General features: G+C 38.1%; 3 protein-coding genes across 4 annotated transcripts in view; all 3 read right to left on the reverse strand.

Moving 5' to 3' along the window:
• Positions 1 to 6,586, reverse strand: part of stag2b (STAG2 cohesin complex component b) — a 31,411-nt gene extending 24,825 nt beyond the window's left edge. Inside the window, exons 1-8 of one of the 2 annotated variants that reach the window (XM_074648044.1) lie at positions 6,385 to 6,586; positions 4,230 to 4,357; positions 4,068 to 4,149; positions 3,759 to 3,902; positions 3,552 to 3,648; positions 3,310 to 3,386; positions 2,955 to 3,159; positions 1,750 to 1,901 (exon numbers count right to left, since the gene is read on the reverse strand). In XM_074648044.1, coding sequence (XP_074504145.1) covers positions 1,750 to 1,901; positions 2,955 to 3,159; positions 3,310 to 3,386; positions 3,552 to 3,648; positions 3,759 to 3,902; positions 4,068 to 4,149; positions 4,230 to 4,273 — 801 coding nt within the window. In that variant the 5' untranslated portion in view covers positions 4,274 to 4,357; positions 6,385 to 6,586. Of the gene's footprint in view, positions 1 to 1,749; positions 1,902 to 2,954; positions 3,160 to 3,309; positions 3,387 to 3,551; positions 3,649 to 3,758; positions 3,903 to 4,067; positions 4,150 to 4,229; positions 4,358 to 6,018; positions 6,158 to 6,384 lie in introns of those variants that run through there. The other variant, XM_074648045.1, reaches the window with a different exon arrangement.
• Positions 6,587 to 10,252: 3,666 nt separating this feature from the next.
• On the reverse strand, positions 10,253 to 17,613 carry xiap (X-linked inhibitor of apoptosis). The gene is made up of 8 exons (XM_074648048.1): positions 17,437 to 17,613; positions 14,363 to 14,651; positions 13,701 to 14,268; positions 13,509 to 13,611; positions 13,317 to 13,395; positions 12,048 to 12,087; positions 11,244 to 11,426; positions 10,253 to 11,109 (listed from the first exon to the last, which is right to left on the reverse strand). The coding sequence occupies exons 2-8, from the start codon at positions 14,600 to 14,602 to the stop codon at positions 10,916 to 10,918; spliced, it is 1,407 nt and encodes a 468-aa protein (XP_074504149.1). The 5' UTR covers positions 14,603 to 14,651; positions 17,437 to 17,613; the 3' UTR covers positions 10,253 to 10,915.
• A 2,363-nt stretch (positions 17,614 to 19,976) lies between these two features.
• psmd10 (proteasome 26S subunit, non-ATPase 10) lies at positions 19,977 to 25,755 on the reverse strand. The gene is made up of 5 exons (XM_074648049.1): positions 25,530 to 25,755; positions 25,344 to 25,442; positions 23,757 to 23,903; positions 21,809 to 21,975; positions 19,977 to 20,438 (listed from the first exon to the last, which is right to left on the reverse strand). The coding sequence occupies exons 1-5, from the start codon at positions 25,641 to 25,643 to the stop codon at positions 20,285 to 20,287; spliced, it is 681 nt and encodes a 226-aa protein (XP_074504150.1). The 5' UTR covers positions 25,644 to 25,755; the 3' UTR covers positions 19,977 to 20,284.
• Positions 25,756 to 26,015: the final 260 nt, after the last annotated feature.

Raw genomic sequence — 26,015 nt, forward strand, 5'->3', positions numbered from 1 at the left:
TGTGGGTCCATCACCTATAGAGGTGTTGCGGTTCTAAAAATGGAGCAGATTTATGGTCACAAGATGGAGTAATTCACAATTATTTACTCTTACACGTTACTGTGACTGGTTAGTTTGGTTGCAGCTGGATTTCTGGATTTGCCTTATAAAATGTTATGTAGGAAGATGTAACCTGCAGGTTGGACCAGGTTTATATTTTTATCAATTCTGATTTCAATTATTAATTCTTATTGAATTCAGGCTCACATTCTTGTCATGAATTGCGTACAAAAAGAAAAGCTGCCATGGGGCTGATCATTAGGCAATGATCTGTGACAGACGATGATATTGGGTAGAACTTGGTTCTGAGGGCTTCCTGCGGAACATTAAACTACCAGATGGGGAAATCAAGGCTGCGTCCGAAATCGCATACTATGCACTACGCACACTATGCACTACATACTCAATACGTGTACCATTGTTCAACATACTTGTGTGAGTAAACAGTAGCATGTATCTTTTTGGACGCAATGAACTGTAATTACCACTTCCTAAGAGCCTCCTTGCCAGTTGGAGATGCGTAACCATGGTAACCCGTGCCAGCCTCATGTGACCAAACAATGATTTGTGAGAATCATAAAGTCGGAACTATTTTTTAGAAAATTTATTACGTCTATAGCAAAGTGGAATCTTATACTTACACTTAAATTGAAGCATTATTGACGTTACAGAAATCTCTGCCAACGTCTGTTATGAATATTTTCATTACTACCGCATTGCATTGTGGGCTATATATGACAGCGTAGTGTCCAGTGCTTGCATACTGTAATATTTCATTGGAAATATAATGCAATTTGCATACTATTGGTTTTATACTAAGGTTTCGACAAATCGACTCAAAATCTCACATACTGTTTTAGTGTACGAATTAGCATGTTAGTATGGAATTTCAGACGCAACCCAAGACTTCATACAAAGACATTCCAGACCATATACTGGTGTGAAAATTCACACCAGTCTAATCACATGGGATGTCCAGTAGAATCTTAAATTACACAACCCACTCCTATTTTCCTTTAACAGCCACTTTTCATGACTGTAAAAACATAGTCAGACACTTCCAATATGACAAGCTAAACCGATGTAGTGGGTGTTGAAACTGCCTTATTTATTGTTCACTGGGGGAGGGAACTGGCAGTTAAGTCAACTGGTCTTAATTAAAATTACTGTATTTAAAAAAAAACAACAGAAGACAGCATAGGAAAGTGGTTGGAAAAAAAAACTGGCTTTATATGAAAAAAAATATTGCATTAATTTGAGGTCTTCTGCCTACATGAAAATAAAACAAAGGAAAGTGCAATTTACTGACAGACATCACTGGCTGAATATCTTCTGAAAAACAGAAGTTGGTCTATGTATTCTGGATTGAGGGGAACACGGAGCCCTCTGCTGTGTTGTTACTAACAGTGGATATCACCCTCTCTGCTTCAACGCTAATACCGGTGAAACTCATCGTTTTCCACACAACTCTGTATGGGCATTTATACTACATAAAAAAAGAGCAGTGCATACATATCACAGTGAGCGCACACTACATAGAGGGTCTGTTGTTGCGACTTTCTGCCAAATTTACCACTAAATCACTGCTCAAAATCACCTGCAGAATTTGAATCATCCAATGTGTATGCATGACTAAATGCAAAAGGAATGAGCTTGGGTAAAAGGTATTTTAAAAACAAAGGCAGCAAATAGCCATGTGGCCAGCCTTACCTCTTTGCGTTTCTGCAGAAGCAGCTCCAGCCTGTCATTAGCCCTTTTGGCCACTATCTTATTCCTCTCTGCCTCGTACTGGCGCTGCGTGTTGTCCATGTTGATGCTCAGGTTTAGAGCTACATTCACCAGGGCTGTCATCAGCTTCATGGCTGCCAAAAACACAAGTAACATCAAGGAATAAGAAAAATCCATGCACAACACTAATGTGTGAGATTATCTGACTTGACACTTTGTTACTGTCTATAGTGTCAAGGATTTGCAACATAAACGAACACCTGGATAAAATGTAATCCGTGGGGAACCACGGTTAAGAAATATAGGAAATAAGAAATATTTACTACCCTTTTATTAAACTAATAAAACATTAGATGGGACTATGTTGGAAATTATACAAGGTAAACAAACTCAATAAACTAAGAATACAAATCTGTCCACTTTTAGCTGCGTCCCTTATACACTTAACCTCGTCTAGGCACAGTAAGAAATCATTATTACACAGGGAACCATCTAAAATAGCTCTGCAGAAACTAACCAGCTCCAACCTGGCAGCCAAGACCAGTGCCGACATCAAAACATAAACACAACCAAAGCATGTTACAGTTTTCGCCAACAGGTAAGAACAAAGATGGTTTCCTAGACAGAACATTACATGAATGTTTTGTGGTCACACCACCCACCACCTGCTTAATTATGACTATTGTTAAAAATGTATAATGCTGCTGCATAAATGATATTGGCTGCATGTTCTGCATGCCTCGGGTTATTGTAGAACACATGTCTGCCCCTCTGGGAGCCTTTGGCACTGTATTTTAGCGGGTAAATCCACCTATGCTGCTTGTTTTTTGTACACAGCCAATGATAAAGGTGGAGGTTATTCCACTTTTACAGGTGCAACAAAACTAAAAGGATCAGGCAAAATACGTGAAAACACCTGTGTGTTTGGTGGATTTATCAGTGGTTATGATCATTCTATCCTTTACCTACAACACTACAGAAAAAGATGTTTTGCTTTACTTATCCAAAAGTGCAGTACAAGCCCCCAGATTCCTCCTAACTGCCTACTTTTCCCACACAGCTAACAACTCGGTATGCTTAAAAAACATGCCAATTACTGCAATTCAGCTCCGACATTCAAATGTACCTCTCACTCACACACACACACACGCACGCACACACATAAATAGAGACACAGTCAATCTCACCTGCCAGTGTTGAGGTGTGTCTGAAGGCTCGGACTTGGGAGTCTGATAGTCCGGTGAGAAGGGATATGACTGTGTCCATCATGTACTCATCATAGATGATACTGTATTGACACTGGCGCACTAGCACCGCGATGAATTCACAAAAGCTTGATTTGAACTTTTTCCACTGGGGTCCTGCTATGGTTAGAGGGTAGTCACCGCTGTCCTACAGGGGCCACAGAGGGAAGAATGTCAGTAAATGCAATGACAAAACTTGGCAAATCAAATAATTCTAAATTTGATATTTAATCTTAAATAACAATTAGGAGATTTATGGTGAATATGGTAATGATGACACTGGAAAAAGTGAAGGTACCTCATCAAACTCCTCTGTCATTCGTCGGATGATCTCAGAGTTCTGCATGTTCCGGAACATTTCTCCACTGACCACACCTGATAAACAAAGAGGGGTTGGACAAAAGACAATTTATTAAACAGTCAAGAAGACCAACCGAGCGGGTACCAAATACGTGTGAGTGTTTTATAGGACACACAGATTCAATGTTTTCCTCAATGCGTTTAAAAGGAGTGAGATACCTGAAACAGACACACACATACCTTTACATCCCGAGCACTGGATGAAGAAATTGATGAGATCTAGTAGCGCAACATCTCTGTCATGTTTGTAAGACTCGATCCAGTCATCAACGACAGACTGCAGGAAAAGAGGGATAGACACATTTTTAAAAAATCAATTGAGAATGCAGACCATCAGTTTTTTTCATGTGACTGAATAAGCAATTTTTTAGCGTGTGGCATTCATACCTGCATTGCACTCCTGCCCAGCCTCACCACCTCAAACAGCATCATGTTTTCCATGCCATTCTCTTGGTGGTGGCCATTTATCCGGCCGGCTCCCTTCCCTCCTTTGCCTTTCTCCCCTGCGGCCTTCTTCCCCTTCTTTCCACCCTAGAACAGAAAAGAAGATTGTAAGGAATTATTAAGTGTGAGAAGACGAAGCTAATTTTACACGCATGTCACAAACATCTATAACTAACAGATGCAATACTGTGTTATATGACATGAGTATCCTGATCCAGGCAAAGGGCAGAGAGACATTTTTGCTTTATATACCTTTCCTTTAGCTGGGGTTGCACTCCTTCCATCTAGATCCTCAGAGAAGTCTGTGTCTGAAGAGAATCGGGTGTCTGTATCACTGGTAAACAAAAGCAAATATTAGATTGGAGAATTCATATCAACCTTAATAGCAAATTAAAAGTGGACACAAGCACTTACTGAGTATAGGTGAACTCTGAGGGTATTTCTGGTGCTGCTATCATTTCTGTAACATCTTCTGGATAACTTCAACTTATGACTGGCTTGAGATCCTCAGAAAATACAAGACGGGAGAGGTCGCATGTGACCTAGAATGTGAAACAGTAATTTATAGAGTTTACATGTGCATTTCAACACAGCAGACACAATAAATGCTATAAACATCAAATATGTACATGTTTGCAGAAATCCCATCCTCTGTAGTGTGCAAATGTTTCTTTGATGCCATTCAGGGAGAAAAAAAAACGGTTTCACATGGTAACAGTGGGCGGACACTAATGCTCCTGTCACGCTCAGCTGTCTAGCCATTGGCTCCCTCTCTTTCTCTGCTCCCCTTGGTTTACAGACGTCACGCGATGAACATTGGAGTGTCTTCCTCAATGGCCAAATATGGCACTGCCCTATCCGCCCCATACAAACCCAAACCAATCAAAAGACAGTATCAACATCAACAAGATACTGCAGGCCACAGACAAAACTATTGCATGGTTGTGATGTGTAAATTAGTGGCACATTCATCAAAAGGAAAGGTAGCATAGGTAACATTTAAATGTAGTATTCTGATTTTCATAATTCAGAAATGCTTCTTTAGAAGTCAAGACAATAAAAGCACACCTATGACTGTCTTTTCAGTTCTGAAAAAGGCAAACTTTAACTCCACCCATCATATGCCCGCTCTGGGTGCAGTAGGTGCGTCTTTCTGTCCTCGTACGCGCAGTGATGACATACAAAGTGTGTCATTTTTATTCTTAAATTATAATATAGTAAGGTTTATGAGTAGTAAGGAGATTGTCAGATAAACACATCTAATGTAACGTCAGTCGTGGGATTCGCTCTTAACAATATCCTGCACATGATGGCACCACATGTGCCCAAATTTGTGGATCTTACCAAGCACACATTTTTATGAATATACAATGATCGACACCTTCAAAACAGTTAACGTAGAGCCATGCAACATTACCACTTTCCATGATGTAGTTACGACTTTTGTGAGTTTTTTCATTTAACTGGGGGTATTTATTGATTTAATAATAATCTTATTTCCTTGATAGTGAGGGGGAGATAACTGCATGACAAGACGACGGGATTTCTATGGGGTGTAGACTGAAAAAAGTGGCGCCAAATCTCTCAGCGTTATCTCATAAAACTTGCTACTTTCAAAGCGAAGACTAGACGAGCTTTAACTAAAAAACCTGATATTTTGCAACCCAACAGTGGTGGATTCCTGCAAGACAACCATGCCACAATCCACCGACTCGGTTCCCTCCAACCACGCCGGCGCGACTGCGCTCTCCGTCGGCTTCCTGTCAAAATTGACACCGGTGCTGCTGCTAGCACCGATAGCTAAGGGGGTTGTTTTTGGCGTCTTTTTCCCTCTGCATTTGATCAAGTAAGCATGCACTACTCAGGGTGCGAACACACTGTTATTTACTGAATAAAGACGACAAAACATGTGTCTTTTTCGTTATATATGGAGAAGCGCGTGTTTTCTAGCGCTATCCCACTTGGAACCATAATAACAAAACAACGCTACTGTACTAGCCGCATGCTAACATGGGCTACTACACAATACCGCTACTCACTCACTGTTTCCGAGCACAATAACTACCTTTTATCTACACACCAGTCGTGATCAATGCTTGTCCGAAAATACCAACAAATAACCCCCAACATATAACCCCCAAGGAGCTGATAACAACCACCGCTAGTTAGCTATGCTATGCTAACAGCTACATGCTAACGTTACCTTAAAAAAACATCACGTCCTTGCGTCCTCCATCTTGGCTCGGGAGAGTTCCAGTAACCGTATATTGCATAAGCAACAAACACTTTGTTTACAAATATATAAAGTGCAACTTAAGTTGTTTGGGATAATAACACGCTTCTTTTGGAGCTACGTAGTGAACATTTAAGCGTTACTGCCTGAGCCCAACGGACAAATGCAGGTGGTTGCTAAGTAGCCGTGTAGCCATGGAGCTAGCGGAGCGGCGACGGTTGAAGGCAGCCAGGCAGCCGCGCGCTGTGGAGGCTCCTCTATGGAGCTAGCCGGAGCTAGCAAAATACTAATCAACTAACTTCCACATAGCTCTCCGCCATTTTACAGCTAACTTACCTTGTTGTGAAATGAAGTACCCAGCAGAGGTGTAACTTTAACTATTCTTACACAAGCTTCCGTGTGAATGCGAAGACAAAATGTGTAAAAAAAGAGTTTAAAAGTCGCGGTCAGAGGCGGTTTCGGACGTTCTCTCTCACCCCGCTTGCTCCGTAGTTGGGTTTGTTGTTTCGACGACCTGGGAGGAGGAATATCCTGGTGCAGAGCTACCACCTAGCGGCCACTATATACCCGCATTAGAGAGAGATACACCGGGGATGAGCTGACATCTAGTGGCCGCTGATACATACTACACCTGGAGACTGACTGGCGCTGCTTCTGGTCTGTGAATGTCTTCTCTTACAGGGAAACGCTAGAGCAGGGGTCTGCAACCTGAGGCTCTTTAGCTCCTCTCCAGTGGCTCCCTGTGGATTTAGAAACATGGAAATGAATATCTGTTTATTGTTAACATTTTCATTTTTATTTATCATTGTAGTAGGTCTATGGTTAGACGGAGTATTAGGGCCACATTTGGAAAAAAAATATATCTGAGATTTCGAGAATAAAGTCATAATATTACGAGAATAAAGTCATAATATTACGAGAATAAAGTCATAATATTACAAGAATAAAGTCATAATATTACAAGAATAAAGTCATAATATTAAGAGAATAACGTCATAATATTACAAGAATAAAGTCATAATATTACAAGAATAAAGTCATAATATTACGAGAATAAAGTCATAATATTACGAGAATAACGTCATAATATTACAAGAATAAAGTCATAATATTACAAGAATAAAGTCATAATATTACGAGAATAAAGTCATAATATTACAAGAATAAAGTCATAATATTACAAGAATAAAGTCATAATATTAAGAGAATAACGTCATAATATTACAAGAATAAAGTCATAATATTACAAGAATAAAGTCATAATATTACAAGAATAAAGTCATAATATTATGAGAATAAAGTCAGAATATTAAGAGAATAAAGTCATAATATTAAGAGAATAAAGTCATAATATTACAAGAATAAAGTCATAGGTTTACAAGAATAAAGTCATAATATTACAAGAATAAAGTCATAATATTACAAGAATAAAGTCATAATATTATGAGAATAAAGTCATAATATTACAAGAATAAAGTCATAGGTTTACGAGGAAAAAAGTCATAATATTACGGGAATAAAGTCAGAAGTTTACAAGAAAATAATATGAGAATAAAGTCATAATATTATAAAGTAGTAATTTAACATGTTATTTTCTTTTTTCTCGCAGTTATGACTTTATTCTCGTAATATTAAGACTTTTTTTTCTCGTAATATTACGATTTTATTCTGTAAATCTCAGATGTTTTTTTCCTCAATGTGGCCCTAATACTCCGTAGTACATTTGCTCTTTGTCCCTCACTGCATTCCATTCATTTTGAACAAGGGAAAAGAAAAGATCATCATAACCTTAATTTCTCTCTCACCCCACTTGCTCCGTAGTTGGGTTTGTTGTTTCGCCCACCTGGGAGGAGGAATATCCTGGTGCTAATGCCACTATATACAAGCATTAGATACACCGATGATGAGCTGACATCTAGTGGCCACTGATACATACTACACCTTCTTCTTCTTTTTCTATTTATTTATTTGCACATATAAAACTGCAAAAAAAATCCAGTCAATAAAAAACAAACAAGAAATGCGTCAGGAGAGGCTCCACAAGCTTATACAAAGGACCTCCCCCAAACCCCAGGAGAAAAAAACAATAATAACAAAAAAGGAAGAAAGATCTAAACTAACATAATTTAAAAAATACAACAAAAGTTAAACAACAACAAGAAGTACACAAAATGTGCAGAAAAACCTAACCAAACAGTGGAAAACAATCCAATAAAATCAATGAAATACATACAAAAAAACAGTACAGAAGAAAAGAAAATACATCTAAACATATCAAAAGACAATTAGAAATCATGAATTAAATGTGATGATAATTTCCTTTTAAAATGTGCTAAGGATAACGAGCTCTTGATAACATGTATTTTGGTGTTCCATATTTGTACACCACGATATCTGAGGGCGTACTGGCCACAGTTTTGTTTTGTAAAAAGGCAGGTGAAGATGATTAACCTGTCTAGTATTATGTGAATGAATTTGAGAATGAAATTTCTTCTCTCGGTTTTTGGCGGATGGCAACCAACTTTAAGGTGCATACCGCCACCTACTGTACAAGAGTGTGTAACATCATGTCATTTTACACATTACTGCTACTCTTTAATTCTACCCGCCAATCCTGTGTCTCTTGAGAACATTAATAAGAACATTAATAGAACATTAATAGAACAGTAATAGAGCCTTCCTGGTGCCTTCAACACTCCTCACCCCTCTGTTCCCAGTATCCCCAACAAATCCCAGTCCCGTCCCTCCTCTCTGACTTGGTCCTGTAGTCTTTGTCTTTCAGCCTCATACTTTTTACAATGAATTAGGATATGCTGCACATTTTCTTTAACACCACAATCCCCACACTTGTCACTGTTCCTTTTCCCCATTAAAGCTAAAATGCCATTAAGACCTGTGTGATCCAGTCTGAGTCTTGTTATGATGATTTCTTATCTGTTCCTTTCTTTATATTTCTTTGTTATGACCGACTTTTCTATTCTGAAATATCTCCTTCCTTTCTGGTCCTCCTCCCATCTTTTCTGCCATATCTCCATTCCTTTCCTTTTAATCACCGCTTTTCCTTCTCCTTTCCCAAGTAAAACTGGTACTGGTATTTCCTTTTGCAGGGAACTTGATACTACACCTTGAGACTGGCGCTTCTGTTCTATGAATGTGTTTTTGTCTTCTCTTCTACAGAGAAACGCTATGAGAAACTACTTTTCAAATATTTTTATTAGGAGGCATGTGCATGTCAGTGATACAGACTTCTGTGGGGTGTGTATCATGCCTCATTTCTTTATATCAGCAAAAACAGACAATACTAGGAACTAAGGGCAAAAAAATGGAGACAAGCAAATATAAAGAACATAAGTAGTTAAAGGGAAACCCCCCCCAAAACAAACAAAAACTAAATAAATAAAACACAGACAACACCCTAAGGCACACAAATCAGGGAAACATTGGCGACACGCTATGAGAAACTAAACTGAACTATTTCGGTAAAATACTGATTTAAAATCTATCTCAATCCCATTCATTTTGAACAAGGGAAAAGAAAAGATAATTCTCTCTAAATAATTCTACTCTCTATAGTACTCATCAGCACCCATCATACGTGTCTGTACAAATATGTCTCTGTCATGTCCTTTTGTTTTTATTTATTTTATCTGTGTATGTTTATACTGATCCTTGTAAGGTGTCCAGAAAGGCACCACTAAATAAAATGTATTATTATTATTATTATTAATTTCTATAGAATGCTCATGACCACCACACGGTTAAGCTTTCTTCCACTAACCTATTTGAGATACCCTATCACTAAAATGAATGAATGAATGAATGAATGTATGAATTCCTTTTGTGACACAGGGAATTTAATTCATCCTTATATATTTTGGTTTGGCCACCTTACACCATATCTATCTATCTATCTATCTATCCATCTATCTATTTATCCACTGTATATAGAGTGAAATGCAGAGAATTAATCTAGATATTGCCTGCAAGCTGCTCCCATAACCCAATATTGTTGTAATTACCAATTTGAAATATTAATATCTACAGGAGCTCTTTGCAAAAAGAAAATTCCAGATACTGATTTTACAAAGTCAAACAAACCCTTTCTAAGTGGGTGACATGGTTGAGTTGGTGTCCTCTTAACACCAAATCCAACCAGTTGTGGTTAGAAAATACAAAGTGTAATAATAATCAAAGAAGAAAATTGTTTAAGTCCAAACATTCAAATTTATTCACTCTTGATGACACAACAGATTGCATGATGGAATGGTAAAATAATTTCACACCACACTGATTAATTGCAGGCCCTAAATTAGAGTTGATTTTTGTCAGTTATAAAGCAAAGTCTTACTGGATTTACTGATCTACCTCTATAAGTTTCAATACATGAGCAGCACACATTGAGAAAATTGAGTCCATAAGTACACCAGACAAAACAGATGAGCGGGATACATAAGTGTATGAAAGCAACTGACATCACATCCCATGTCCAGTTCAATTGCCCCGTCAAAAATGTCCAAATTAAAAATAACAAAACGAGACACAAGTACATAAACCTAGAGAAAGGCACCTCTGGCAAAATGATCCTTTAGTGTGTATTTACAAGTTTCATTACTCATTAAAAGACCTATAAAATCAACATCAGCTTTTTATAATATCATCCCATCTTGATATTAACAGCTATGTACCATCTCAGTGATTGTGAAAACATTGTTTCCTTGTGACGTGTACACATTCTTTCATCCTCATAATCATACAAACAACATGGTCCTTAAATATATCACAGGCTATCTACATTTAATATTAAAATACAATATTATAACGATAGTGAGAAAGCAGCATTGAAGTTTGGCAAGAGTCCGTGATTCCCTTAGGCGATATAGGTCTTGATCTTCTGTGTTATGGCTCCACAGCAGATCGGACACTTGGTGAGCGACTCTGAACACTCCTTACAAGAGACCAGATGAGCACATGGAATGAAGACAATGCAAATATCTCTGTCCATACATATTTTGCACTGTCTCTCCCTCTGCAGCTTCCGTAGTTTCTCCAGTGGGTCCTCATCTGGAAGAAAAAAAAGATCAAAAATGTGATTGCTCATATTTAAATCACTGCTGCTCAGGCTTTTTTTTTTATGCGGTCAATAACAGTATTTTGTTTATGCTATGAACCTGGTTCAGCATTCAGGGGTTCAGTACCTTTCTCCTGTGTCTTGGCAGCATCACTGTCTGGTGTGTTGTTGAGACAATCCTCCATAAGTGCCTCCAGGGTGGAGTAGGCTGAGCCTGTCCTACTGATTTTCTCCAAGATGGTCTTTTCCACCACACTGGGCTCTAGACCCATCCCTATGGCCTTCTGAGCCATGGCAGTCTGCAGCACCTCTGAACACAGAGAGGAAACATCAGCATACACAACTACTTGTTTTATTCAGTCACGTTATTTTATTTAGTTACCGGTATACTGTGATGTTTTAAATTATTCTTAAATCCTCAAACTAGAATTACTGCCTCAGGGTTGTATACCTCCGTCAACCAGTCAAGTTGCAGTTTACATCCATGTCTGTTCAAAATGTCATCACTTCATCATTTTATCCAGTTCGATATTTGTGTGATATTGTCATAGTTAGCATATGAATTCTTGAGTTATCACAGCAACCTTTGACTACCAAATTCTAATCAGTTCATCCTCCAGTCCAAGTAGATGTCTGTGCCAGATGTAATTCAGTTCCCTCCAGGCATTCCTGAGATATCGCTTTCACGAAAGTGGGATGGACGTGAGGTCACAGTGACCTTTGACTACCAAAATCTAATCAGTTCATCCTTGAGTCAGGGTTGACATTGCCAAATTTGAAGAAATTCCCTCCAGGCGTTCCTGAGATATCACGAGAACAAGAACGAACCGGACGGACGGAGAACACGAAAACATAATGCCTCTGGTTACGGCTGTCGCCGGCATGGAGGCATGAAAACAGAAGAATCAAATTAAGAAATGTTAATGTTTACCATTCCCATGTCCGGAAAATCCATTCTGATGACTTGAAGTCTGAAAACAAACATGGTCATAGTTATTTTAAAAATAATGCAAGTAAAACAAAAGCCTCAGGGACATCACTTACAGGTAACAACATCTTTGTTTACTCATTTTTCCACATAGCCAAAGGATGTATATTTGTCCAAAGAACAACAAACATTACAGCACTAAGTATAATCATTTAAATATTGTAAACATGCGTTATTTTTCAATTTGTCCAACACAAAACAAAATTACCGTATGTGCCACAGGACTGTGCATTACTGCAGTTAACAGATAGGTTAATATTTTTAAAGTGTGTCTTACATGCCCATACTGTATGTACGTAGAGTTATTGGCTAATGTAATTGTTCCTCCTGTCCATAAAGGCTGCGAAGAGATCCCCTCTAAAAGCGATTTCAATGTAAGAGACGGGGGACAAAATCTGTCCTTGTTTACACACAAAGACGAAGTTTGGTACTAAAAAGACAGTAATTTTGGAAGAAATCTACAGTACTTGGTTTTACTAATTCAGATTATTGAAGCCTCACATTAGCCTCAGCTGAACTTAGGTCATTTTAACACAGAACGAAGGCTGTGGATTTTGAACTGAAAACACTTTCCAACAATGCTTTAAAAGTACATAGGGGCATGTGATCCTTGCTTTAGGACAGCGTTTTATCCTTTATATGGCTGGAAGATATTTATTTCAATTTTAGCCATATTTTGGATACAAAGTAGCACCACTATGAGAAATTCTCTTTGATCCTAACACACTGCTGTCACAGTAACACTTTAGCTTTCCAGGGTCTTCATCATGCACATGTGCTACACGTAAACACGTGGGTAGAAATCAGCAACTGAAAAACGCAGAAAAAGGTCCGCACACTGTAGCTCATCTTGGCACATCTTCGAAAGTGACGTTTCGAGCCAGAGCTTGGGCTTGAAACGTCACTTACGAAGATGTGCCAATAAATTGCACTCTAAGGAGCTACAGTGTGCGGACCTTCTTCTGCGTTTTTCATTGCTGTCTTCTATTGGTCGAGCACCGGCCTACTACGGTTTTCGGATGTGCGCGACCACCTTACATTGTTTGAGAAATCAGCAACTGGACAGAAAATCAGGTGTTCACTCCTTAAGTCCATATGCTGATTAAGGAAATCTGGTTTCTTAAATTAAATGAGGTTTACAAAATCAGATTACTTGGCAAAGTCACTAACAACCCAGTTACTCAGGTGCATGTACAAACACTGAATGCTTACAGCTCCATTTCGTCGTGGGTCTTGTAGCTGGATGCTGTTGACAAATTCTTGTCCTTTTTCTGCTAACAGGAAGCTGCATCTGATTAAAAAAAACATATTGTATTAAAACAGAATCAAATGCCAAGGCAAAAGGAACAATTTTTAGTTGTGTATATATATGTTAAGAAGGGGGACCATCATGGTTGTTCTTACCCAGGGTAGTGTTTGGCATGTTCTTCCCAGGGGTCTTCCTCAGGCTGCCAGCCTTTCAAACCTCCACCACAGCGGAAACACAACACCCTGTCCCCTCCAGAGCCTACAAGGACACACACAATATCGTCTTGCGAAATACCCAAGAAAACATTTAATCACTCAAAGTCTCTCAATGCTGCACCTGTGCTGTACCTGCGCAGTAGAAGCCAGCTCTGGCGAGCCTCTCGTGGTTAATAGGGTGCAGGATGCCTGAAAAGCTTCCAAGCCTCTCCTCCAAACTCCCCATGGGGACACGAGTGTTTGCATGTTGTCTGCTGCCGCTCTCCTCCACCTCCATATCCCCCTGGTATGGGATGTTGCCCACATCGTGCCCCAGGATGAAGAAGCAGTAGGGGTAATGTTTGGCATGTTCTCCCCAGGCGGTGTCCCCTGCTTCCCAGCCACCCAATATGCCACCACAGTAGAAACACTGCACCCGGTCGCTCTCCCCCACGTAGAAGAGGCCGGCTTGGGCCAGGTCTCGGGGTCTCACGGGAGCAGTAGGGGGCCAAGAAGAGAGGGTCTGAAGCCGGGCCTCCTCACTCCTCATGTGTGGGGCCATCGGGTAGGTGGACTCATCAACCACCTCTCCCGTTCTCAAACGATATTCCATGTCTTCTGCTTCTTCGTTGTAGGTGGAACCGTTGGTCAGTCTGGTATCACAACTCGGGTTATAATTGGTGCGGTGGGTGCAGCTGAGAAACCGGCATGATGGGGAAACCTGTAATAATTGGGAAATTATGATTTAGCTACTTAGAACAGGATGAAACCAAAAAAGTTAAATCCAGTTAGTTTTTCATTACTGTTGGGATTACCTCTTTATGCCTCTCTACAGGTGTGTCTCCCTTGCACCAGTTTTCCACAGTCTTCTGGCAGCTGAAACAACGGACACGATCGGCGTGGCCAGTGAAGTAGAAGCCGGCCCGGGCCAATCTGTCCGCTGGTACCTGCTGGGCCAGGCTGGAGCCACGGAATGAGTCCAGGCGGCTGTTCATCAGGGAAAAGTCAGCCATGTGGTCTGCCTCCAAATTGCCATCTTGTCTGAGATCACACATGATGGAACCAGGCAGGAAACTGCTGAGTGGACTAATGATGGAAGAATGACTGAAGTAGACAAAACAGAAAGAACAAATATGATGTTAGGTGTATATACATTTTGATGTTAAGCACTTCTTGCTACACTTAACATTTACTGCTCATGACTACATTATAGTCGGTTATAAACTATATATTAAATGTTTGCCTTTAAATGCTACACAGAGGGATTTAGTGTTTTCAAAAAATAGTTTCACATTATAACAATAATCTTTTTTTCATAGCGGCAGCAATATTAATCACAGAGTTTTTTTAAATGTCTAATAATGTAACTGAGGTTTCATCCTTTGGTTCACCCAGCTATGATCTGCAGAGCCTCGTCAACACCAACGAGCATTTAACATAGGAAAAAGTAAAAAAAAAAAAAAGTAGCCAACGGCCTACAATACACATAATATACACACATTAAATTTATTTCACAGGGTCGAAAAGTAGCCAATTTAAATTGAATTATAGCTGCTGTGCAGCTGTGGGTCAAGGCCAGGCATTTTGAGGAGGAAGAGAAGAAGGATGAAGAAGAGGAGGAAGATGAAAAAAGGAAGAGGAGGAAGACAAATGAGAAACACAGAACGGTCCACTATCTTTAACCTTTAAGGCATTAGAACACTATGACTTCACACTATGACTTAGGCAATCGCAAGGGTTGCATGTGAAAGCAGATTTCAAACTTGTGTCAAAAATTCAGTTATCAAGACAATTCTGAGAATTTGTGCACTTCATCAAGACAACACAGAGAGGTCTGTAATTTATCTTAATAACAAACAAAACTGATGTTTAAAGATGCTCTATTTCCATTGACTGCAATGGTTCACATGAGGATAGAATTCAAAATCCTGTCAAAAATTCTGCAATTTACCACACTACATCTACTTCTTCTTCTACCTCTAGAAGAAGAAGAAGAAAAAGAAGAAAGAAGAAGATTATTGACATAAACAAGAGCAGAGCTGCTGCCCGACCCCTAATAAATTTGTCTCGCACCAGAAAGCTGATTAGCACATCTGGGCTTAGAGAGTCACTGTGCCTTTAAGAGAAGCAGCCAGACTGCGATCACATGGAGCCACTGGATGTTCCATGTGAGGGGATGGGCACCAGAGACTCAGGATTGTCTACGGCTCAGTAACCTAACAACAGACACCACGCCAAAGCACAACTATAATAACTCATCCTTGAGTCAGGCATACACTCAAAGCAAAGGTACATGGTGTGTTTTAGTCACACAAATTATGTTGCAACACACCACGGGAGGCATACCACACCCCAATGTGTACATATTTTCCCAGAGGGTGGAACTTTAATTTGTCACCATTGTATTGCTGTCACATAGCCCAAGGTTATGTAGTATTCTCAGCTGTATATTGTAGGGATCGACCGATATGTTTTTTTCAGGACCGATACCGATTATTAGTAATCAAGGAGACCGATAACCGATATTTTGAACCGATATACATTTGCAGTAAAAATTTAAATCTTGGTGTCAAAAATGTGAATAACACAAAACTTCATTGAAATGCATTAAAGCATATGTTTAATTAAAAGAGAATTTTTCAACATTATCTTAAAACAAAAAGTGCAGGGAGGTCACAGCTTCTTATAAAGTTAACTGATCATTTTAATAAATAAATAAACAATATCTCTGAAGTTTTATAAAGTGTAAAAAATTCAAGGTCTACGACGCTCCACATCAGCTCATGTTTTTCATGTAAACGTTCATGTAAAAACACCAACTCATACAGGCGATTAATATTACGTTCGCAAATCAGCAGCTAAAGCAAGTTTCAGTTCCACTGATTAACCGGTAAACTAGACATGCTTGTCAGCATATAAATAGACCATAAGATCGTGGTGTTCCTGCAACTTCGGCATAAAGGATTGGGATATTTATTGGAACTTACACTTAATTTTATCGGTTAAAAAAAATGCCGATACCGATAATTGGCAAAATGCTGAATATCGGCCGATAATCGGTCGATCCCTAGTATATTGTACTTAACGTATGCAGACTCAAGCCCAGCATATAGGTACAAAAAAATATCGTATGTACTCTAAAATATGTATTTGTTTTCCCATAAACTGTATTTGAAGCTACAAAACAAATAAAATGTCCCTTTAAGTTACACTTCATCCCACAGCAGAAACAACTTGCAACCACACACAGTATATCAGCACTGATTAAGCAACTATTGATCTATTGTCTGTTTGCTTTATTGAGGGGAGCAGCTTCTGATCCTTGAACTTCAGTCATCAGTCGACATTCTTTCAAGAAAACAGCAACGTTTATGTATAAATGTGAGTTTTTATGCACAGACACAGAAGGTGTTTAACCATGTGATTGCAGGTCATAACTCCCATATCCAGGTACTATCTTCATATATATATATATATATATATATATTAATGGTTGGACCGTAACGTAACTGGCCCCGCAAACTCCAGAAAGGTCTCGCAGCTTTGCGTTAAACAATAGCAACACAACAACAATAGTTTCAGGTTGGTAAACACACCGAATAAAGCAAACATCTGACAGCTGTCACCTCTGCTAACTAGCTAAACACACACTGCTTTGGCTCGGTGATCACACGAATCTAAAGCAATACGGTGAGTTCAAAGTAGGCCACTAAGGTGTAAGGTGTGGACAGTCGGGTAGGACTTTGATCAGTGTCCTCCAGCTGCAGTGTTTGCTTAGTAAACGCGATTGCGAAAATGTAATCTGACCTAACGTTAGCTTAGCATGGCTATTTCACATGACGTCAAAAAGTTACTTGATAAACTACCACTGCAAAACTTCAATAATTACCTTTTAGTAGCTTACAGCCAGCTCTCCTCCGGTCTGTAGTTTCAGTCAGTCTTGGGTGTGAACACCGCCTGCAGGAGAAATGCAGTGATTATCAAAGAGATGTGTTTATTAGACGTGACCTCGCTATGAGGAAGTGAAAGCAAGCGGAGTTTCACTACCGCGCACCTCGTCGTGCGCATCCCAGGTGACCACTATCGTGACGTCAGGGAAATTAGGATGTATACTTTCTGTCTGTGGTTAGGAATTTCTGAGTTGGGGGAATTTATATTTTATACATGGGGATAAATTGTTGAGTGGGGGTTTCCCAACAAAACCCCAACTTTATGGTTCAACAGTTCACAAAAAAAGACTTTTTTTTTATTGTATTATTTATAATTTGTGTAATTAATAGTTAATATAATAATTAATAGTCTGTTTATTGTCAATACTGTATATACTGCTCCTATTTTTATACTTCCTTCTATTTAAATGGTTCATATTTTGTTACACTTTGTTTAGCTCTTTTTTTTACTGTTAGCTGATGCATCTTGTTTTTTGCACTATCCCCTTTGCTGCTGTACACTGCAAATTTCCCTACTGCGGGACTAATAAAGGAATATCTTATTTTATCTTATCTTATTTAACACAGACTATTGAAGGATATAAACCATAAACCTCCTGAACTTTGACATCTGCTCTGTCTGAGTTGAACACATGCAATGTAAACGTGCAATAACACGGTCACTTTTGTGTCACTTTTGCAATACAAGTACTGTAAATCTACTGTTACGGATATGTGCAATGTGCAAACATGCTGATCACTCTGTGCAATAATTATATGATGCTGTGCAATAATTATATAATTATCTGAAGGACACTTTGTGCAATAATCTGGCAAAACTGTAATCTCGTCAATATACATATTGTATTTTTATATTTTATATTGTATTATCTTTTATATTTTTTTATATTTATATTGCACTATCTCTCCTTTTTATTATATTATCTTTTTTAGCACCTATGGGATTGTCACAGTATAATTTCGTTGTACTACACAATGACAATAAAGGGCTTGAATCTTGAATCTTGAATCTTGATAGTATACCGTAGGTGTTGCTTGTGTGACACAATATGTTCATATTTGTTGTCAGTGAGGGAAAGTAACTAAGTACATGTACGTACTTGAGTACAGGTTTCTTTCAGTGCTACTTCACACTACTTCAAATATTGTACCTTTTACTCTTCTTCTACTACATTTATCCGACAGCTATACATTGGGGATGAAGCTTTTTTTAAATTATAATAAGTTAATGTGTTATGCAGTGATTAAATCACCTAACATTTAATTAAACAAGAATAGTATATAGTGAAATAATTCCAGCAGAGACCATTTTGCTGGAATGGTGGTAAATTCTGCTGATTAAACTTGCATACTTTTGCTTAAGTAAAACACAATTTATTTTAATTTTAGGCTACAGAAAGCAGGTTTAGCGTAAACTGAGACATGCTTTAAAAGATACCAAAATCTTACAATCAACTACACAATTAATTGCCAAACACAATATATTCATATTTGTTGTCAGTGGGGGAAAGAAACTATACTTAGTTTCTTTAAGTACTACTTCACACTACTGTACTTTTTACTCTTTTTTGCTACATTTATCTGACAGCTATACATTGAAAATAAAGATTTAAAAAAACTATTATAAGCTAATAAGTTATGCAGCGGTTAAATCACCCAACATTTCATTAAACGAGAAACAAAAAATGCATCTTACTTGCTTGATGTTAATGTCTGCGTAATAATTCAAGCCAATAGTTTATAATAAAATAATTCCGGCAGAGACTATTTTGTTGGCATGGTAGTAAAGTTTGCTGATTTTCTAATACATACTTAAATAAATACAATTTCAGGCTATAGAAAGCAGGTAAGGTAAACTGCTTTAAAAGGTACAAAAATCTTACAATCAACTACATAATTAATTGCCAAAAACAGCTAAGGGAGTAATTTTCTCTGATCTTTTGGGTGCAGAAGCATGGGTAAGTAGGTAATTGTAGACAGAGGAGTAATGCCAGAGCATGGATTTACAGTAATATACACAACAAAAGGCCAGTGTGTGGATAACACAATGATGTGGATATTTACATGTAATAAGTAGATAAAGGACTTAATCTTAAGATTTCAAGTGGTTTGGTCACTGTCTTTCTGACATAGATTACTTGAGCTTTAAGCGGCTATATCCAATTTCTTTCAAAGAAGGGGTCACGTGTGTGGGAATTATCACCCGTTTCTGCAGCTCCTCTCGGTTTTACAGAGCTTTATAGCGAGTTTCAATTCTGTTTAGCTATCTGTCCCGCAACACTGTTTTGGTTTCACTCTGACAACATTGTTTTCAGCCATACAAGGCAGCTGGTTTCAACGAAAAAGCTCTAAAAACCCACTCTACACAACCTGTTCAGTACCAGACAGACACAGTTGGCGACTAGCTGGAGCGTTTAGCAGCTAGAGAGTCAGATATTTCCCTCAGGATTTGGCCAGAAACATGACTTGAAATGAATGATTAACAACAACACTCATATTTATTTGGTCATTTTTGCAACGATTCAAACTTAAAAAGAAATAGATCATAAGAAAATAGGCTGCAGAGTTGGATAGACCGCACTTGGTGCACGAGAGATCAGACATCTAAGGTCTGAGCAGTACAGTCAACTTTTCTCCCCGCTACCACGTCATATCCCACCTGTTACAAGTCTGAATGTGTCACACCAGGCCGCTCGGGGAGGACTGAGTGGGATGAGAATTCTCATTATGTAACTTGCGATGGTGGGGGTTTCTTGCTGGAGCATGACCTGCGGGTCAGTGAATGAATCATCCCTCCACAATCCGACGAAGTATGTTGCCCAGGCCGCCCTTGGCTAGCTGGAGGGGGGTCTTCTCCTCCTTGTTCTCGATGTAGATGCTGGCCCCGTGTTCCACCAGCACCTTGGCTGCTTCCACACGCTCCTCATCGCACGCCAGGTGGCTGGTGAAAAAAAATGCATGCAGGATTGTAAATATAACAATGCATTTTGTTTTTAAATTTTCAATATTGTAAGCAGCCTACTTTGGGCGAAGGCGGGGTACACCCTGGACAGGTCGCCAGACTATCACAGGGCTGACACATAGAGACAGACAACTATTCACACTCACATTCACACCTACTAGCAATTTAGAGTCAACAATTAACCTAACCTGCATGTCTTTGGACTGTGGGGGGAAAAACCGGAGCACCCGGAGAAAACCAACGCTAACACGGGGAGAACATGCAAACACCACACAGAAGGGCCTCAAGCCAGATTCGAACACTGAATCTAATATGAAAGTCAAAATGAATTGATTTGGTTTCATTTATAAAGTATTTAACATGCGTATGTTTTCAAGAACACAGGCATAAAACAAAGTTGTGATTTATCAAACATATCTCTTCGAAATGACTTGTTTACATATATCAATATCGTGATATGAGACAAAATGTCGTCTTAGATTTTGGATATCGTAATATCATAATATGGCATAAATGTTGTCTTTTCCTGGTTTTAAATGCTGCATCAGAGTAAAGTGATGTAATTTTCTGAACTTACCAGACTGTTCTAGCTGTTCTATTATTTGCCTTTACACACTTAGTCATTATATCCACATTACTGATGATTGTTTATCAAAAATCTCATTGTGTAAACATGTTGTGAAAGCACCAATGGTCAACCATACAATATCGTTGCAATATCGATATCAACGTATTCGGTCAAAAATATTGTGATATTTGACTTTCTCTATATTTGCCCAATTCAATTCGTTAATTTACACACAAATTCGCTCTTCTCACAATTTATAGAAAAGGTCTGTTGTGAATTGGGTCGAGATGGTTTTTTTTTTCATTTTTAAAAAGTTTCTGAAACACTGTTTTAGTGTACTGTTTAGTAACCTTCTCATGTTACAGCTAAACAGTACACTACAAGATGTTTCAGAAAACATTTGAGGAGAGAAATAGGCATTACAGTAACAGAATATTGATTCATATTCAATCAGCGCTGCCTAGTTTGACAGTTTGATCGGAGTGCGCGAGTTTCGCGAGCTGTGATTAATAGCTGCTGCAGAGACTACTCGGCTCTGATTGGTTGTTTTCCTCCAGTCTTTGAAATCTTGTAAATGCCATTATGAGCACAGGAGGACACAGATGATTTTGTTTTCACAGATTACCTGTCTCATGCACTACTGTCAGAATATATTTTTATCATATTTGCTCAAAGTTACCGACTGCAGCTTTAAGGGTGGGTTTGTTCATTTCACCTACAGTATGCCGCTGTATGTTTGTGCCAGCAGCCACAATGGTGTACTATACTTATTCCCACATACAGTGCTGTGTTGCCCTGTGAGTCCTGGATGTTGGTCGAGGCGCTCTGTTTGAGGAGCAGCTGGATGAGGCGGTGGTTGCCCTTGGAAGACGCTCTGTGGAGGGGAGTGGACTCATACTTGTCCTTGACATTGGGGTCTGCTCCGTTTTCCAACAACAGCAGTGCGATCTATAAAGAGTGAAAGCTGCGTTACCCACAAGTCATTGACAAGAAACCTATTTTTAATACAGTGTCTTCCCATTTATGTGAAATACACATTTTCAGATCCTGTTCTGTTGGTTTCAGAGGCACACCACAGTTCATCATGGAATTCCATGTAAAGTTACTCATTTCATTCAAGAAAGACATTTACAATTTAGATGTGTAGTGTTTGTGATTTTCTGCATGTTGTCGCCCTCTGCAGTGATGAGGGATGTACAGCAAAAACAGCACAGTCTTTTTCTTTTTCTCTGCAATACATGACCTGACAAACACCAGTCAAACTGCCCATTAAACTTTCCAAATAGGAAATAATTAACACCTTGTAGCAGTGTGCCACCACTGGGACTGATTTCCATGCATGTCAGTAATAACATTGTGTGGACCTTGCTTCAAGAGAAAAAAATGAATACATATTTCCAGCTATACACTGACTATGTTTACATGCATGCACACAAACACAGAATAATCAGATTAAGATTATAGTTTGATTTAACTGAGTTTGATCAGATTCTCACAAAAATGTGAGTTAGTATGTGCTTGTTATCAATTTAGACAATGGAATTGTGTATCACAATATCTCGATAGATGATTTCATCACGATACAATTCCATTGAAGGACAATAAATTATCATATTGAATTATCGCCCAGCCTTTATTATAATATCCTCTAGAAACCGCTCTTGACTTTCTTCTTGTATGCCAAAGAAAACAAAAAAAAAATCTTAATATTAATTCCTTTTACCTCTGTATAAGAAAGTAATCTAACTTTGGCCCATACTCTATTTTATTCACAACTCACTAATGCATGGTTAGGGAAAATGTCTTAAGATAAAGGTAGGGTTGCTCACTTTCTGTATGGCTTACACATTTATAGCATATCATGCTGAAATATTTGATATCATCATCCTCATCATCATCATGCAGGATATGGTTTGGTTCCAAATAAATGGTACAGTAGGGTAAACCCTCAAAAAGAGTATCAATGGGCGTTCCCCTACAAAGTAGCCTCTGGTTCAGAGCTGATAATGCTACTACTCTGCTACTATTGAATATGCAACTTATTTTGAGATGGTGCTGTTGCTCTCTAATAGTAAATGCCTGGTTCTACTAAACAATTAAAAGTACCTATTCCAAAATATTGCAGAAGTTGATAGCAATGTTATCCTGCAGTACATGTATTATCCAAGTGGTAATTCTACCTTAATTATAGAAAAGCAACACCGATTTTTAAAATATGACTTAAATGATTAATCAATTATCAACATAGTTTCCAAATGAAATGAAATCAAATGAAACCTTTCTCCCTTTTTTCCTTCCCTCGTTTTGTTTGATCTGTTTTCGTTTTATTTTGACTTTATTGTTTTAATTTTATTTTATATTTTTGCTTTTTGTTGTTTGTTTGTGTATACGCTGTGTTATCTGTAGGTGAAAGATAAAAATTGATGAAAACATTTGTGTGAAGATGTTTAAATAACAAAGGAAAGGAAATGTATCAAGGATTATGTACTGACACAATAAAGTATGTAAATAAATAAAGTAAAAACAAACATAGTAGAAATAAATAGATCAAGATATTAGAAATATAACACTACTATAAATAAAACATAATTTCTATTACATGTATAGAGCTACTTGAAAGACATGAAAGAAACATAATACACGTTTAAGACTACAGGTGTATAGTACAGCCTTTTGGCATCATGTAGATAAAATTATCAGCCAACGTTACTGCAACCTGGGAACCTCACCTCGTATCGGTCTTTAGAGGCGGCGTAGTGAAGAGCGGTGCATCCATTTTGATTGACTGAATTCAACTGAGCTCCTTTAGATATTAGAGATGTCACTATATCTTCTCTGCCTGCAGATGCTGCAATGTGAAGAGGTGTCCACAAAGCCTGGGAAGTAACACATCACACATAGTCAATTCACTAAACAAAAGGAACTGGACCATTTTGAGATTACTCCATATTGTGTCTCTTCACATTCTAGATCACGGCATTTTCACACATGATGTTGACATTATTATAACACTTAAATAGCCCCCATTGCATCAAATTAAATGTCAATACACATTACATGTTTACATGAAAAAAATAAATGATATAAACTTTCTTTATATGGATATTGTAAATACAAAATTACTAGGTGCAAGGGGTGAAAGAGACAGATTCATAAAGGTATTAATTATACTCTATGCTGTTGTTAAGCCACAATTTGGGTTGTTACTGTATTATTAGGACTACAACCAGGGTCTAAAATTAAGTTTAAATCTTTACTTGCCACAGTGGCAGGTCACTGAACATTTCTACTAGCCACACAATTGTTTTGTCTGCCACTTCTGAAATCTAGGTAGAACGCTTTAAAATTGTAAACACTGAGTCAGTGGTACCAGACTGTAGAATTATGCAATATATCATGTAACCTTAATCCATGACTATATTCGGTAACACTTCATTTTACAGGTCAGCAAATTTCACGGTAATTAGGTGATAATTAACAAGTAAACTATTCAAAATTTCTGTGGAATTACTGGCAAATTACCCCAATATTTACCTCATAATGTATCGAAAATTACTTTATTATAAACATGATTTAATAATTATGTGCTAAAATAGCATTTACTGGTTAAAATAGGGCCCTTAGGCTTGAAAATAGGGCCCTTAGGCCCTAGGCACCTCATCGGAGATGGAAAACCAAAACGAATAGTGACAAATGAGTTATTGTCTCCATTAACGTAACCTGGTAGCTGATGTCATGATTCATGGAGGTTTTTAAAGATATTTCAAAGAAGTTATTATGCTAATTATTATCTATTTATCAGCAGACATGGAAATAAAGCATATCAATTAACTTTGTATTCCTTTCCTGGAAATGTATTAAATAAATTACCAGCTATTGAGAAATAGCAGAATATGATTATTAAATAATGTTTATGATAAAGTAATTTTAGATACATTTTGAGGTAAATATTGGGGTAATTTGGCAGAAATTTCAAAGAAATTTCAAATAGGCTACTTGCTAATTATCATGAAATTTGTGGACCTGTAAAATGAAGTGTTAACATATATTTAATTTAGACTTTAGAATTGCTTTTTAAAAATAATATTTCCTAATATAAGGAAAACCTTTTCTGCCATGGTGGCAGGTGACCTGAAATTATTATCTGCCATAGCCAACATTTACCCTTTTATTTGGCAGGTGGCAGGTGCTAATTTCATTCCCTGACTACAACATATTGTAGGGTGCACATGTCACCTGTCATCCCTCCAACACCTGAAAGGACACAAATAAATACTAATAAATAGATACTGCATAAAAACTTGTTTTAAGCCTACATCATCTTGCAGATTCACTTCAACTCCCAGGTCAAGCAGAAACTCCACAATGTCGGTGTGTCCAGCAGAACAAGCCCAGTGCAGAGCGGTCCTACGGTCCTGCAATGACAGAATGACGGTGGTGAACACGTGGAAGCTTTGCATTAAGTCATTAAGGTGCCTTCCAAACAACATGCATATTCTTACCTGGTCCGTTTTGCAGGCGAGCGATTTATCTGACAGAATGCACTCTTTTAATTTCTCAAACTGTCCCGTATAAGCAAAATTACACACTTCCACATTTGATACAGAACCCGCCATGGTTAAATATACTTTAAATGTAAAATAAATGTCACAGGAGCTAACGTTAAGTGAAGTGCTCAGGAGTTGTTTTCGTTCTCTGGTTTGAACCGTTTATTTGCAATGACTCAGGAAATCATGACTTCTACTTCCGCATGGGTTATCATTACTTTTCAAATTAAAATGATTTGCCATGTCGTTTTTATTATTCGTTCAGTTACTCTTCCATTTGAGTCACTTAAAAAATAGAATATATATAAATGTGTTTAGAGGATTGAAACCACGCTATCAATGGCCTTCATCGCATTTAAACGAACATACACATATTTTACTTTGGTAGGTATAGTTGGTGCCCGGAGTAGTGATGGGAAATCAGGCTCTTTTTACTGAGTC

The sequence above is a fragment of the Sebastes fasciatus genome, chromosome 10 (assembly GCF_043250625.1).
Source record: "Sebastes fasciatus isolate fSebFas1 chromosome 10, fSebFas1.pri, whole genome shotgun sequence".
In the NCBI taxonomy this organism is placed as follows: Eukaryota; Metazoa; Chordata; class Actinopteri; order Perciformes; family Sebastidae; genus Sebastes; species Sebastes fasciatus.

Coding starts and splice junctions, on each gene's coding strand:
- xiap (XM_074648048.1), bottom strand. CDS start 14,602: ATGTGTGATCTCAGACAAGATGGCAATTTGGAGGCAGACCACATGGCT. Junction 13,396..13,508: donor CATGCCAAACACTACCCTGG/GTAAGAACAACC, acceptor TTTTTTAATCAG/ATGCAGCTTCCTGTTAGCAG. Junction 12,088..13,316: donor ACCCACGACGAAATGGAGCT/GTAAGCATTCAG, acceptor GTTTGTTTTCAG/ACTTCAAGTCATCAGAATGG.
- psmd10 (XM_074648049.1), bottom strand. CDS start 25,643: ATGGCGGGTTCTGTATCAAATGTGGAAGTGTGTAATTTTGCTTATACG. Junction 25,443..25,529: donor TCGCCTGCAAAACGGACCAG/GTAAGAATATGC, acceptor CTGTCATTGCAG/GACCGTAGGACCGCTCTGCA. Junction 21,976..23,756: donor CCTCTAAAGACCGATACGAG/GTGAGGTTCCCA, acceptor CACTCTTTATAG/ATCGCACTGCTGTTGTTGGA.